The 16,404-nt window shown below is 44.2% G+C and overlaps 2 protein-coding genes across 2 annotated transcripts; both read right to left on the bottom strand.

Moving 5' to 3' along the window:
* Positions 1-912: 912 nt before the first annotated feature.
* On the bottom strand, positions 913-1,945 carry LOC125539398 (putative glycine-rich cell wall structural protein 1). The gene has a single exon (XM_048702841.1). It carries the CDS (start codon positions 1,857-1,859, stop codon positions 1,257-1,259), a length of 603 nt encoding a protein of 200 aa, XP_048558798.1. The 5' UTR covers positions 1,860-1,945; the 3' UTR covers positions 913-1,256.
* A 7,903-nt stretch (positions 1,946-9,848) lies between these two features.
* LOC125539399 (14 kDa proline-rich protein DC2.15-like) lies at positions 9,849-10,682 on the bottom strand. The gene has a single exon (XM_048702842.1). It carries the CDS (start codon positions 10,579-10,581, stop codon positions 10,201-10,203), a length of 381 nt encoding a protein of 126 aa, XP_048558799.1. The 5' UTR covers positions 10,582-10,682; the 3' UTR covers positions 9,849-10,200.
* Between the last annotated feature and the right edge of the window lie 5,722 nt (positions 10,683-16,404).

Below are 16,404 nucleotides of genomic sequence, written 5' to 3'. Positions count from 1 at the left end.
GACACAATATTGATCATATGGCTAGGAGCGGTTGAAAGAGAAATAATTATTCTAAGTTGAGCAAACCATATCATTCCCTAAAATAATTGTTTATCTAAAGCAAAAACTAAGTATCACACTCTTTCTAAACTATTTTTTTATGTTTTTAAAATATATGACATTTTGGACATTGCCGCAGTTTCCAAGGGGTAACTCTACAGTTATGTTTACACGAATGTGCCACTACAATTTGAAAAATTACAGAGTCATGGAACCTGATTTTTTTTTGTTTATTTGACGAAACTCGATTTGATGTTGATAATTAAAGTTTGAAAGTGTTGATCCCATCTGTTTTCTGAAAGTAATCTAATTTACAACAGAGGGACAGTTGTCTAGCTATCTAGTAACTACTAGTAATCCTTCACTGAACTAGGGATTTATTTAATAATTCCAAGATGAGGTTCACTGTGTCAGTATATTCTGAACTAGCTTATTAATGGTTGTTTCCTTATGGAAGTAACGGGAAGTTAGTGTTAACTGTTATCTGACTCGGGACGGGAAGAAATGATCAATTAGTTTGTTAAGTTGTGTGTACTGCTGTGTGTGGTAGAATTAGTTTTCCAGTTCAATAAGGTTCTCAATATCGTTTGCTTAGAGGAATGGCTGGAAATGAGCTCGACTTTAAATTAATAAAGCGATAATCGGCGACGTGTATCACGTAGCATGCTAGGGTTGCCAGCTATCATACAAGTGCTCTTTTTCTCCTCTCGCAAAGTTACAAAAGTAGGGAAGTCGATACAAATAGTGCAATGCCAGTACCAAAGTATAGCATCACGAGAATGAGACCATTCAAACAGACTACATGCATATATACAATTTCAATTCAAGCACAGTGCAAAAAATAGTAAAACTTGCAAATGTAGTATATAGTAATAATGGAAAATAGCAAATCTTTTATTTAGTCGGAGATAGCGGTACATCATGAGCACTCTGGCAATAACCAACTCATCACAAACATGTGACGATTACGACAACACATCATGCACACACACACAACGAAATCCTTACGCACGCAGGTAACAGTGCGTGCTTGTACGTACGTAGAACCTGGAGAAGTAGTACGTAGTTTCTCCGCAATCGAAATCCAGCCACACATAAAAACCAGCAGATGATTAAGAAATTAAAGCACACAACAAGTACGTAGTGGTACTTCAAATAGCCAGTCATGCATGCATGCGTGCGTGCATGAGGTATGGCGGATGCAGGGTCCGGCCGGCTCAGTTTGGGCACTGGAAGCCGGAGGGGACGTTCTTGCCGCAGTTGTTGAGGACGAGGCTGAGGGCGATGGGCAAGGTCAGGTTGATGCCCAGAAGGTTGAGGTTCAGCGTCGTGCAGAGGCACAGCGCCGCCTCCAGGTCCGCCAGCCCCTGGATCAGCGAGCAGCACGGCTGCACCGGCGGGCTCCCCAGGGTAAGGTTCAGCAGCCCGAGCACGTTCGCGCACACCCCCAGCTTCAGCGCGTCCAGAGGGCACTGGGTGCTGTTTCCGCCCCCACCGTTGCCGCCGCCACCATTGCCACCGCCACCGTTTCCGCCGCCACCATTCCCACCACCACCGTTTCCGCCTCCACCACAGTTCCCTCCTCCACAGTTCCCGCCACCACCGTTTCCGCCGCCACCGTTTCCTCCCCCACCACAGTTCCCGCCACCACAATTGCCGCCTCCCCCGCCACCGGTCCCCCCTCCTCCCCCACCGCCACCGCTCCCTCCCCCGCCGCTGCCCCCGCCAGGAGGGCAGGGACGGCCAGTGGCGTTGGCGAAGGTGAAGAAGAGAAGGTTCAGGGTCAGGAGCGTAGCGATCACCTGCACTTTCTTCGCCATCTCTGCCTAGCTAGCTAGCTACGCCAGTGACAGTGTACAAAGTGCACTCACAGGCTGTTGCTTTGCTTCTGTTGTGTGTGGCAATGCAAGGGGAGCCTGGGTGGTATTTATAGGGAAGGGAGTGCGAGGGGGGAGGGGCGGAGATATCTTACATCACTTCTCCTGTACTCCATGCATCTGAAGAGCCGCGCGTGGACTGGGGCACCGGGTGAGCCAGCGTCTAGTCGAGCTGGTGGAGGAGGAAGGAGACAAAGATGCCAACGGAGATGCCGGTGTTGCTTGCATGCCTGAGTTTCTAACCAGTGTACGTACAGGTAGTGTATCACTCTGAAAAGCGTACTCTAATGTCGTTTTCGGTTAGCTCAAGTCGCCATCAAGCCTCCAACTTTCCAGTTAATTTGGTGCACAACAGTGCACCTGCTCGCTTGCTAGTGGAAGATGGTATTTAGCTCGTGTCGGTTTCGACGATTCGCGATCCCCCATCATAGATATCACTTTGTCCGGTTCCCTACCTAGCTATATAGCCATACATCCCGTAACATGTACGTACCGCGTTGGATGGTGCATGGCCGATCTAGTTTTTGCACTCCGCGCGTCACGTCGTCCACATGAATCGAGCTGCGTGTGATAAGATAACGAATTTCTAATGTGCAGTCAACATCAAATTGTCTCTCACCATCACAACTGATTAGTGAACATCACCGTGCATGTGCACAATAAAACTTAACCAGGTGATGCCATGCGCATTGCTGTGGGAATGGTGTTAAAATTGCATAATATGTGCTTAAAAACCACATAAAATAATGGTAAAACAAATGTAAGGGACTAATAAGAGTGTTCTCGGTTTACATCTTTTAAACAACAAACTTACAAAACGTGATAAAATGATGTATAAAAAGAGTTCTTTTCTAAATAAACTTAACACGACGTCATCTTTTGACAAAATGTGAACCATACATTATATATTTTGCTCCAAATGTCAAACACATATACCCCTAGTAGAACAGTCATGCGTTGCTACGGGCAATAATGCATATAAACGAATCAAACAAATGATTAAGATCATCTCTAAGGTCGAAATTCATTTCTTCCTCATATGTCCAGGCGTGTTTGGAGATCAAACATGCACCCAACAGGTTCTACAAACTTTAACCATTTGAACAGTCCGGGCTTCCCAAATCCAGACAATGTGTGTTGGAGAAATGTGGTTGTCCGGACAATCCGTTATATTATCTCCAACATGCGGACCCAACACAAAAATCCCACCCTATGATGCACCCTTCCCAGAAAAAAAATCAGTGGGTTGTTTGTTCGATGTATGGGGAGGACGAATGAATGAACGATGTATGAACTCCCCTTTTAGGAGTGGAGATTCATGAACACACAAAACAACACATTTTTTTAAACTTGTGACTAGCAGATGATATGGAAGATTAGGCATGGTTCTTCTTTCTCCTTCGCTACCATGAGCACGTCTTACTTTATGCACCTAGCCTTATGATTTTGGTAGTTGATTATTTTATCTATCTTACTAAACAAATCTTGATGGTAGTATTTTTCTTTTCTGAGGAACCGGTGGGAGCACTGCCTTTTTTTATTAAGAGAGAAAGACGTACAAGGTGGTGCAGTTTTGTGGGAAAATGTGGCAAAAACCGAAGAACTAAACAAATACATGGGCCAGTTAGCTGATGCCCACGGCATGCATGACACTCGAAAACGCCATTTAACATTGCTTGATGGCTTCATATGCCAACATTGCCACTTCACGGTGAGTCATGCGACGTCCCGTGAACACTCATCTCTTTCTCTCTTTCCATATATTCCAAACGGTGTAGATGAGCCTACCACTTCAATGTTTACACGCCTCTTTTGACTTATTTGTGATCAACTCATTCTGCCAGATCAAAATATCATCGGGCTTCGGCAGAAAATTGGGCACCGGAAGATTCTCATTTGTCCAGGTGATCACTTGGTTCTATACAACGACACAGAGGGGACAATCATTGCACATGTGGGTCACCGTTTAAGGCGCCTGGAGGCAAAGCTGGCATCACGGGTCGTGTTTCCAGCCCCGGATTGTAATCATGTCCGCGGTGAGAAATTCTTCCATGAAGGACAATCCAATCAAAGAACTTGCATTTAGGGTCAGTGTGCGGGGACCAATTCTTGGCCGGTTCGAACCTGGGTTAAGATCCATAGAACTGGACCACATATGCGGACGCCGAAGAGTAAGAGCCATTTGTAGTCAGGTTCGAAGATATGGTATCCTCCTGGTTGGTTGTAAGGTGAACTTGAATAACACACTCCCTGCGTCATCATGTTCTTCCTGGAAGCAATCTTGTAGAGCTCCGGAGCCACTAACTTTAGGGGCCCTTTTCTGCTCCATTATCGTGCCAGAAGAGCGCCTGGCGGCCGTCACCGATGGTGATGGTGGTGCAAGCCTGGAAAAAGAATCATGTCCGCCTGGTGGGATGGTGTGTTGCACTGGTACTTCCTTACCTCTTTGCTATTGTAATGATCCAAGTTGGTGACTGTTTATTCATCCTCAGATACAACCTTTGGTTGTCAAGGAATTAATCGCCACATTTAACATATAGTAGTCCATAGATGTATCACAACTAACTTTTTTCCTTTAGGACTATATACCACCCCCCCCCCCCCCCCCCCCCCACCCCCAATTAATAATAATTTCCCCAATGAAATTGATGAAACTATCCCACCAGGACCATTCCCTCGAGTATGGTTCCAAAATTATGATATATATACATATCAAGAACAAAAGGACAACCTTAAAGATGAATAACTCTCACTATTTATATCAGTTCAACCTAGAAACCTTTACAAACCACCATCACAAAATAAGCAGACCATAAGCCTAAATGAAGGTACCGTATAATCAACTCAAAACGGCCAATTCCTTCAACCAGCAAGCGGCAAAACCGCTGGCGCCCATCCTTCCTTTCTACCGAAGACATAAGCTGCACCTCGTAGCAGGAATCTTGCAGTTCTCACTTGCATGCCTCGTGGTTCTTGCAAAAGGCTACGATCACACAAACTACTTAGACATATTTTTTCTTTGCACAGAGTTGACGACCACAATCATAAGTGTTTTTAAACAACTCATGCAAAACAAAAGACCTTTTATAGCGATCCATAGTACTACTCCTATTTAACTTCTGTAGCAACTCAGAACTGTTTAGTTTTTTTAATAGATACGGGTATTATAGCATCAAAAAAAGATTCTGTGGACGGCGCTGGGACTCCCGGACCAGAAAGCCGGCCCTGGTACGTGTGTGGGGGCACTCGGAAAGTCACGGAACGTACGATTTCAAACTATACTGTTGGACCGACCAAAAGATAATGATGATGTGTTGAGTTGTCTTCATTGATCTACCAAGTTTCCCAAACATTTGCTTTTTTTTTTTTGAGGGGTCCCAAACATTTGCTTTGGTACGTCACCGGTCGATCCGTCGCTGTCCAGCCGGCTTCTCATCAACGTATAAAATAACAAAATCACTACGCGCCCCTACACCAATAGATCTGTTGCGTCCTGTGATCGTTGCCACCATGGGCTGATTGTTTGCTGTTTAACTAAAATCCATCGGACGTGTTTGGTCATGCAATTGTGTGTGTGGCAGCTATCGATGTGTACATTTGCTTGTATTTTGTGTATGTGATATCGATGAATTGTGCACATCTACCCGTGTCGGCAGTGTTTGAGTAGTTTTTTTAGGGACGCAATGTTGACTAGTATTAGCTTCACATTACTTTGGTTGCTCAACTTCAATTGCCAAAGTCAGGTGATTTAATTTAAGAGAATCTGCATCCGCTAGCATCTTTAGCACTCCGCTCATTCTTGAGCTTCTAAAAGGCCATTTTGGTGCCTATCTATTTTTCTGACACTAGTGCCGAATTATAGTGCCAAGATACATCTATCGCAGCCCCTAAAATCGAACTATGTACGATTGATGGATCGCACACATTACAAAAATATAACCGCCTGCCCACAATGAAACGTGTGCGATGATTGGTCCATTGAGCACGATTTGAGAGATGCGCGCGCGCGCGTGTGTGTCTGTGATATGGAGCACACAGTTCCTCAAGAATTGTGTGAGATAAGTCCAAATAACACATAGGATTTTGACGAACGAATTATTTGCGTTGCTTGGCAAACGGTTGTTAGAAATGAATTGTCTTTGATGATGGGAAACATCGCAAACGTTGCATAATCTTTCCACCGTGTATGAAGTTTCACACATGGTTTCGCAAGTATAAAGCGTGTGCGATAACTCAGGGCAACACACACGATTGTATGGTGAGAATGGTGTGCTCCAGTGGGCAGACGATTGAACTAAAGGAACTGCGTGCGATGGGGTTAACAATCGCACATGTTTTTGCGAGGTGAATCATGTGCGATGTGACATGCTCTATCTACAGAACAAAAACATGCTTTGTCTGTAGCACAACAAAATATACTTAGAAAACATCATTGCATAATTGAACTAAACACCTAGTTCATTAGTAACTAAACACCACATTGCATAATTACATAAACTAGTAACCGCTCATCATGTACCCTGAGACCCGCAGCCACAAATCCTCGTCCATGTTATGAGGTGCAGAATAATTTTGGTGTTATAAATGCTAAGTCTACACTATATTACTTAGCGGGAATCAAACTATGAGCCATATCATTAGTAAATTAATTAATTTTTATCTTCAAATGCCCATATACTTTCGGGAAAGATAACGCATGTACGTCAGTTTTCTAATGTCCTGGCCCAAACACCGGTTCGGGCAGTCAGATATAGAGCATGCATCTTGGCACAAGGAGGGCAGTGTCACGTCATTCTGGCTTGTTTGGCGGCTAACGAGATGTGACCGAACGAGTTCTTTTTTTTTCATCTTCTCTTTCACTGTCACTCTCTTTCTCATTATCACCATGCCCCCGTGTCTTATCCCTGGCAACCAAACCCCTGCCACTGCGTGCAGCGATGCCAACCACGATGGCTGAGATGTGGTGGGCTATGCGGAGGCCGTGCGGCTCACGGCCGAGGGTGCACCCTTCAGCTGTTACCTACTACCTGTGGCAGGGCGCCGAGGAGTTCGTCATGCGCAAGCAGGAGGTGGAGAACGCGCTGCTCGGCGCCTGGGAGCCCGATGTGCAGGTGCACATGAAGTTCCATGATGCCGAGGAGCGCTGCACCGAGTGGATCAACAGTTTACTCAAGGACGTTGACCCCCTCCTTCTGGCCCTTGTTCGAGGTACAAGATGCATCCATCTCCATAGTTAATCCTTCTGATTTTTTGGCAATAATTTTAGAAGGGCAATTGTCTGATCGATCAATCCCGTCCGGCTCCATTTTTGATTCAGTAGATGCAATGCTTTTGCTTCAATTGTTTTTTCTTTGCCATTCAATACAAGTCCATTCACTGCATGTTTTGGTTTAGTACTTATCGCCTTGCATGTATGGTTCAAGTTTTTTGATAGGTTATGAATGAGGAGCGACAAGCAATCTTCGACTAATAATTGGTAGGATATGTGTTTAGCCACTTGTACTTTTTAGCAAATAACCGTGCCAAATTTTGTTTACAAATCATGAAAATTTTCATTAATTAACCATGGCAAAATTATTTCATTAATCATGGTTAATTTAGTACTTTGACCATGGCAAATTTAGTTAACATGTCATGGATTTTTTTTCATTGATCATGGTAAGTTTAGTAAATTGACTATGGCAATTTGAGTTTATAGATCATGGCAAATCTTAGTTTCATGTAGCTTGGCTAATGCCAAAATTATTCACTAATGATAATTCTTTACATGGAAATTTCACTTATTTTTTGTCATGCCAAAAGTACTTTACATCCATGGCAAATTTTTGCTATGACATATGAAATTTACCACATGAACAAATACCGAATATAACTTTTTTGTCAATATGTGCCATCCCCAAGTTATTAAGCAATTTTTATGTAATGACACAACATAAACTAATGATGATTTTTTCCATGGCAAATTTGTACTCTACTTACTTTCTTTCACCCATGGCATTTCATAAAGGTTTTACCATGTATAATGGTAAATTATTCTTTTAGTGTCTTCATAATGTGGAAATTCGTTATTCTCATATGGCAAATTCCATTTATTTGTCACATGGCATATTCTTAACATTATTCATTTTTCTGTAGGCTTTTTCTCCATAACTTGACATTCATTATTAATGGTCACATGGTAAAATCCATTACAAAACTATTTCACATACATGGAAAATTTCGTTTGATAAGCATGGCAAATTTGATAAAAAAACATACCACGGAAAATTTGAATATGCATTTGCCATGGCAAATTTTTGATCATTTTTATGTGTTATTTCAGATACATGGCAAATTTATGTTTATAAATCATGAAAAAATTGATAAAAAAAATATCACGACAAATTTTTTGTGCATTTGCATGGCAATTCTGATCATTGTTTGTGTTATTTCACATACACGGCAAATTTATTACACAAAAAATGGCAATTTTGATAGAAATAGCATGGCAAATTTAAATATGCATTTGGCATGGCAAATTTTTGATCATTTTTTGTGGTATTTCACATACATGGTAAATTTATGTTTATAAAGCATGGAAAATTTTGATAAAAATACCACGGCAAATTTGAATATGCATTTTCCATGACAATTTTGATCATTTTTTGGGTTATTTCACGTACATGGCAATTTTTATTTATAAAGCATGTCAATTTTGATAAAAATGCCATGGCAAATTCGGATCTACATTGGCCATGGCAATTTTGATTTTTTTTGTCTTATTTCATATACATGGCAAATATATTGCACACAAGACAGTAATTTTGATAGAAATGTGATGTCAAATTTGAAGTACTTTTTCGACCATCTCAAATTTTAGGAATTGACCGTGGCAAATTACTTGGTGGATCATGGCAAATTTAATAATTGAACATCGCAAATTTTAGCAGACCATGGAAAATTTATTAATTGACCATGTCAAATTTAGTTTATGGATCATGGTCAATTTCATAATTGACCATGCTAAATTTAGTTTTCTGTATCATGGTAAATTTAGCTTATTGTGCATGGCCCAAATTATTCTTCTTATGGCAATACTCACTTTTTTAGAGCGATGGCAATTTAGTTTGTTCTTTTTTTTAGCATCATGGGCATTAGTGTGTATGTATCATGATGATTTTACACCATGTTTGCAATCATGACAAATTTGCACCACTTTTGGCTACCATGGCAACCTTATACATTTTTTCCTTCAATGCTTGTTTTTAGGACCATGGCAAAATTTTCTTTTCTTTTTGCAACATGGCAAAATTACTATTCATGTCGCCATGGAAAATTTTAGTTTATGGTCATGGCATATTCACTTTTTATACATCATGGTATATTTATTGTATGGGCAGTGGCAACTTTTTGTGAGCACGACAATTTGTTTCTGGTCCAACCTCAAAATTTAATTTAAACAATGGCAAAATTATTTTTTCTAGTACGGCATGTTTGTTTTTTGTTGGACAATGGCAATGTTTATATTTTTTTCATCAGCTTTTTTTCTATGAATTTCTAGATTTTTGTGGCATTTTTATTTGCAAAGCTTTTCTCAGTTTTAGCTGGTTTTTCTGCATTTTTTCGTGCTTTAGTATCCAAAATGGTCTAGCTTGTGCAACAGGCCAATGCTGGCGTCTTTGTTTATGTTTTTTGTTGTGTTCTTCATTAGCGTTCTGAAAGTGTTCGCGCTGGGAGGCCTCCCAGGCTGAACGAAATGTTCGGTCTCTCCCCCTGCCATGGGGAACGATTCGTTCGGTTTTAAGTCGGTAGAAATCTGATGCTCACTCCTTATCGGGTCCTATACGTTCGCTCGAAACCTTCCTTCACCATTGAAAGCCTGCTAGGAAAATCACAAAACATATGGCAATTTCTCAAAAAGAAAAAAAACAAACAGATGGCAGCACAGCACCGGAAGCCCGAAGTAAGAATAAACTTTATTCATTATGTTGACTGTACAAAACGGATACAAGCCACACGCCATGAAAGAACTCGCCAATAAAGAAAGTGATTATAATAAGAAAGATAAAAAGGATTAAACCGGCTACAGACGTACCCTCCGTAGGATGCATGCACATCCATGCAGACTTGTGGCTAGCACGTCAAGTAGAATAGCAACCAAACAAACAAACACACCTGCAATAAAAGGATTGATCAAGCAGAATAACGCCCGTGCGACCATGGACTCATGCAACCGTGCGACCACGCAAGGAATGCATGCGTGCATGCATGGGCAGCATGGCACACGTCCGTCGACCGAGATCGCTTAGCACTGGAATCCGGTGGGCACTTTCTTGCCGCAGTCGTTGAGGATGACGCTGAGGTCGATGGGGAGGTTGAGCTTGACGATGTTGAGGACGTTGGCCTTAAGCACCGTGCAGAGGCACAGGGCCGCCTCCAGGTCGACGAGCCCCTTCACCAGCGGGCAGCAGGGCAGCGTAGGCGGCGCGCCCAGCTCGGCCTTGACCAGGTTCAGCGCGTTGACGCACAGGCCTATCTTCACCGCGTCGCGTGGGCACCTACCGAACGCGGCCGGGGTCGGTGTGGACGTCGATGGGGTCGGGCAGTTTCCACCGCACGCGCTGGCCACGGAGAACACGACCAGGTTCACGGCGAGGAACAGCGCGATGGATGCCTTGCCTGCCATTGCTGCGAGTGATCTGATCACTACACCGCAGAAGCACAGACAAAGTGATTATTGATCAGCTGATCTGGAGCTCTAGGTTGCTAAGTGCTTGTGATGCCCCGAGGGTGGTGCTTGAGTCTGGTATTTATAGGGGAAATATCGGAATGAATTATTAGCGTGCTTGCATGCATTCTCTTGCTCGTGAACTTGCATGTGATCGACGGCAATTGGGAGTCTGACCTGGATCGGTTTGCTGAATAATATGGGCGTTATATGCAGAATATAGGTACATTACATTACTAGTTAAACAATTTGGAATGGCGCTAGTGACAAGATTGCTCCATTACTGGATGCATGTTGACGTTTGTTCCTGCTCGGTGATTGATGTTATGCTTGAAGCTGGCTTAATTTGAAACTTGCATCTCTCGGTCACGGACGGGAGTACGTCTTTGCACAAAAATCAAACCAGAGCAATCATAAGAGGCAAGTACCAACTTGTTTGAAGGCTTCCAAGGGACCAGCCATATTCTAACCTGAACTAAACCTGTTGTTTTTTTAGGAGGCACTGGTAGAAAAAGGGCCTGTAGTCCCGGTTTGTAAGGGCCTTTTGTCCCGGTTCTGGAACCGGGACTAAAGGGTCGGTACTAATGCCCTGTCCCTTTAGTCCCGGTTCAATCCAGAACCGGGACAGATGGGCCTCCACGTGGCCTGTGCGCGGAGCCCAGGCAGGAGACCTTTTGGTCCCGGTTGGTGGCACCAATCGGGACCAATAGGCATCCACGCGTCAGCATTTCTGTGGCTGGGGTTTTTTTTTAAAAGAGGGTTTGGGGGTTTTGGGGGGTTAATTTAGGTGTTTCATATATTGTGTTAGATAGCTATAATTAATAGAGAGAAGTGTCCTCTCTTATGTCCGTGCTTGGTCGACGCTACGTACTATACATACGTATAGAGAGGACTAGACACGCTAGCTAGCTAGTAAGCAAACGAAGGAAACAGAAGATCGTCATGAACATATATGCATACAGAGAGAAGTGATATCGACCACCTCTCCTTCTCCGAGAGATTGGTCGAACAACAAGTTCTCGTATATCTATCCGACACTACCGGCTACATATATACAATAATTATCTCTTACAAATATAATCATACGGACTCATGGTTCACATAGTATTCTCCGTCTTCAGCGATCACGTGGTCAAGAAAGAACGCCGCCAATTCCTTTTAAATTGCTCGCATGCGAGCTGGTGCTAGGAGTTCATCCCGCTTCCGAAACATCTAATTTGAAGAAGGGGGTCAATACATATATATATGAATGAATGAAACTCAACATAGATGATGGTAATAAAATAAAATTGTGAATGTTGTTATTTACATACTTCATATTGTTCGTCAGAGTAACCGCCCCGCTCACAGGTCGTGTGACGGATGGACTCGCAGACGTAGTATCCACAGAAATCATTCCCTTGTTCCTGCCACAACCACTTTACAAGAAATAGAGGTCAATCAAACTGATAAGCAAGAATGCTAAATGGTATTGATGAAACTAGCGCTTGAATCACTAGCTAGGAGATGCGTGGAACATGCTACTATAGTACTTACTTTCGGGTGTCTAAATTCCAGCTCCTTCGGCAGTCCCGGAACTTTTCTGGTGAATTTTCTCCAAACCCTGCCGGACAAAGAAAACAATTACTTGATATCAGGAAATGAACAAAGTTGCTGATATGGTGGATAATGATCGATTTAACTTACTTCTTGAGGATTTCAGTCATGTCCGCATACTCCTGGGGATCTTTTCGTTTAGAGTCCAAGACAGTTACTACTCCCCGCTCAAGCCTAATCTCTAGGAGAATATAGTGGTACCTGCGCACGCATGCATAACTCATCAATTACATTACTATAACCTGGACTAATATATAAGGGAAACCGAATATGCACAAGACAGTAACACTCACTTGAAGTTGTAAGGAAAGAGTATTATATCTTTGTTTTCATTTTTTTTGAATGATCGTAGCAAGTTGGCCTCGGTATCTTCAGGACGATGTTCAACCTCAGTTGCATCTATGAGATATGTGTTAACGAACCCAATATCACCGATTTGTCTTTTCTTCAATTCGGCAATTTTCAATCTGCATAATATAGTGAGGATAATTATAAATACATGCAATGAAAGAGATGAGCTATATAGAGAGACTTAATGACAGAAGTAGTAGTACTTACAGACAGTAGCAGGTGACCGTTGTTTTATCGAGGGCCAATTGATTGAAAAACTGATAGAACTCCTCAAATGGAATAGGCAACAGTTCAATTCCAACGAGGTCATGCTCCGGTTTAACTCTCGCATACAAAGTACTCCTCCCCTCAGACTCTCTGCAGATTTTCAAGTACCAATCATGTAATCTTCGCATCATCGTTGTTAAAGATTTTTCATCTTTGACGAGAGGCTTCCCGTACTCGTATCTGTGTATCTGCACCTCCATGGGATCATAATGTACATCGTCGGGCAGGTAATCGTCAACATTGCAATAACCGGGCACCATCCTCGGATCGACGATGTCGCTAGGCACCTTGAGCGGGGGGCACGATTGCTTCGCTTGTTCGCCGAGCTGGGCAATTTGTTTCCCAGCTGCTCGTCGTTCTTTCAGCCTTTGATCACTGACTGTACTTCCTGACCGCTCCGCTTCGGCCCATGTCTTTGCAATAATGCGCTCATAGTTGCCTTTCGGCGGAGACTTGGGTGGTTTTGCCAGGGTAGCCAGAGTGCGCTTCACTTTCACCGGATCTAACTTCTCCTCCGAAGGTGGATGTCTCTTTGCTTTCAACCCTTTAAACCAGTCATCCACTTCGGTTCGCGTGATCTTCACGTTATCCTCCGGGGTCCTCTCGTATGGTAACTTCTGTGGACTCTTCAGAGAAGGACCGAATCTGTATGTCCTCCCACCTCTGGTTGTACTGCTAGACGCCGGCCGAGCAGACGGAGCGGTTGTCTTCTTTACTTGCTTACGAGGCGGAGGAGAAGGACTACGACGCGTCGGAGCAGCTTCCGGAGCGGCGGCGGGTCTCTTCCGCCCTTGCTGACGAGGCGGAGAAGGAGGAGGTTGGCTGCTCGGGTGCGCCGGCGCAAGCGGAGAAGGAGGAGGAGTGCCGCCACGCGCCGGAGAAGGAGCCGGCCGAGGGCCCTGATCGTCACTCGTCGGAGGAGGAGGCGGTGGAGGAGGCGGAGTGCCCTGACTCGCCGGAGGAGGAGGAGGAGGCGGAGGCGTCCAGTTCGGAAGGTTGATGAGCTCCTTCCGCCATAGGCATGGAGTCTTCAGAGCAGACGCCAGCCGAGTCTCCCCTTCACCGGTAGGGTGGTCAAGCTGGAGGTCCTCAAATCCCTCCATTATTTCATCCACCATCACCCTAGCATATCCTTCTGGAATCGGCCGGCAGTGAAAAGTTGCGCCGGGTTCAGTAGGATAAACAGAGCCAACAGCCGCCTTGACCTTCAAATTCATCCATTGCGTCATAAGGTGGCAATTTTGAGACTCCGTGATAGCATCCACGGGATAGCTGGCAGGAGCCGTCAAGGCATGCTCCGGCTGAAGCAGCTCGGTGGAAGCCACGCTGCTTCTGCGCTGAGATGGCGGGGTAGCTTCGGGGGAAGCTTCGGCAGTACGTTTGCTGCGATTTGCTTCTCGTTCCTCTATCGCGTCTACCCTTTCTTGCAGTGCCTGCATTTGGGTCTGCTGCACTTTTTTCCTCCTCTCATGGGATTTTTAACCGCCTGCGTCCGGAAACCCAACCTTCCACGGAATGGAGCCTGGCGTGCCTCGTGTCCGTCCAGGGTGCTCAGGATTCCCGAGGGCCATTGTGAGCTCATCGTTCTCTTTGTCTGGAAAGAATGTCCCTTCCTGCACTGCTTCGATATACTGCTTAAGCTTCCTGACTGGTATGTCCATTTGATCGTTCGTCCAAATGCACTTCCCTGTTACAGGGTCCAAGGTTCCGCCAGCCCCGAAGAACCAAGTCCGGCAACGGTCTGGCCAGTTAATTGTCTCTGGTTCGATCCCTTTATCAACCAGATCATTCTCAGTCTTGGCCCACTTGGGCCGGGCTACGAGGTAGCCACCTGACCCCGTGCGATGGTGAAGCTTCTTCTTCGCAGCATTTTGCTTGTTTGTCGCCGACATCTTCTTACTCTTTTCCGATGTTTTGTGGGCCACAAATGCGGGCCAGTGATCTCTAATCTTCTCATATCTGCCCTTGAATTCTGGTGTCTCATTATTTTCGACAAACTTATTCAGCTCTTTCTTCCACCTCCTGAATAGTTCTGCCATCCTCTTAAGAGCAAAAGACTTGATTAATTGCTCTTTAACTGGGTTCTGTGGATTATCCTCTGGCGGTAGGGTGAAATTTGACTTCAGCTCAGTCCAAAGATCATTTTTTTGCATATCATTGACATAAGACACCTCAGGGTCTTCTGTACCCGGCTTAAACCATTGCTGGATGCTTATCGGGATCTTGTCCCTAACCAGAACCCCGCACTGAGCAACAAATGCGTTCTTTGTTCGGAGGGGTTCAATCGCTTGGCCATCGGGCGCGATTGCTATGATCTCAAACCTTTCATCTGAGCTCAACTTTTTCTTCGGGCCTCGTCTCTTTACCGAAGTTGTGCTCGATCCGGAGGGCTAGAAAAAAGAACAAAGACTTAATTAATATGTGTACATACCAAAACAATGAATGCATCAATCAGCTAGTGAACACAGGCTTAACTAATATATATACCTCGCCGGACTCGGTTCGATCACCGGAGCCGTCATCACGGTCTCCTTCTTGCACCGGCATTGGGTCACCGGAGCCGTCCTCATGTTCTTCTTCTTGCACCGGCATTAGGTCACCGTAGCCAGCTTCTTCACCCTCTCCTTCCAGACCATCGGTGTCGTTGAGAAACAACGAGACGGCATCACTTCCTTCTGCGATTATGTCCCTCAACAACACTTCTTTTGCTTCGTCTCGGGCGGTGTCCATAGTTTCTACAAATATTTACGACATGGCAATTATTATTCAAACATGACAGATGGATATATTAGTGGCAAACGTAGAACTAGCTACCTAATCATAGTAAGGAATCATATATATTAATTAGTGGCCTCGACGCTGCTTCTCTAGGGTTTGGGGTGGCCTCGACAACGCTTCAAGGGTTTGGGGTGGCCTTGAGAACGCTTCAAGGAGGGGGTAATATCGACCCCCCCCACGTGTTGAAGCTATCGGGAGGGGGTATATATCGACAACGACGACACTACATCTATGTCCCTCGACGACCCTCGTTCCCGATAAAAAAAAAGAGGAAGAAGAAGAAAAAAAAGAGGAGAAGAAAGAATAGAGGAGAAGAACTCCTCTATTCTTTCCTCTCCTCTTTTTTTTTCTTCTTCCTCTTCTTTTTTTATCCTCTTCTTCCTCTCATGTTCGAAAATAACTTTGGAGGACTTCGTCATGCCCTGGTTACTTCCGGCTAATGATGAAGCCATGGATTTCTTCAATACTTTGACACTAGGAAACCTATCTCGACCCCTCGAACCCTCGACGACCCTGGAACCCTCGACCCCTAGACGACCCTGAAATAAAAAGAGGAGAAGAATAAAGGAATATCTAGAGGAGAAGATCGAAGAAAAAAAAGAAGAAAAAAAAGAGGAGAAGAAGAAAGGAATAGAGGAGAAGAAGAGAAAATATATTCTATTTTCTCTTCTTCTCCTCTATTCCTTTCTTCTTCTCCTCTTCTTTTTTTTCTTTTTCTTATTTATTTTTCCCCTTCTTCCTCTCCTCTTCTTCTCCTTTCTTCCTCTTCTTATTTTCCTTTTTCCTCTC

The sequence above is a fragment of the Triticum urartu genome, chromosome 2, assembly GCF_003073215.2.
Source record: "Triticum urartu cultivar G1812 chromosome 2, Tu2.1, whole genome shotgun sequence".
In the NCBI taxonomy this organism is placed as follows: Eukaryota; Viridiplantae; Streptophyta; class Magnoliopsida; order Poales; family Poaceae; genus Triticum; species Triticum urartu.
The sequence above is the reverse complement of the archived record's forward strand: the minus strand, read 5'-3'. Positions and strand labels throughout refer to the sequence as shown.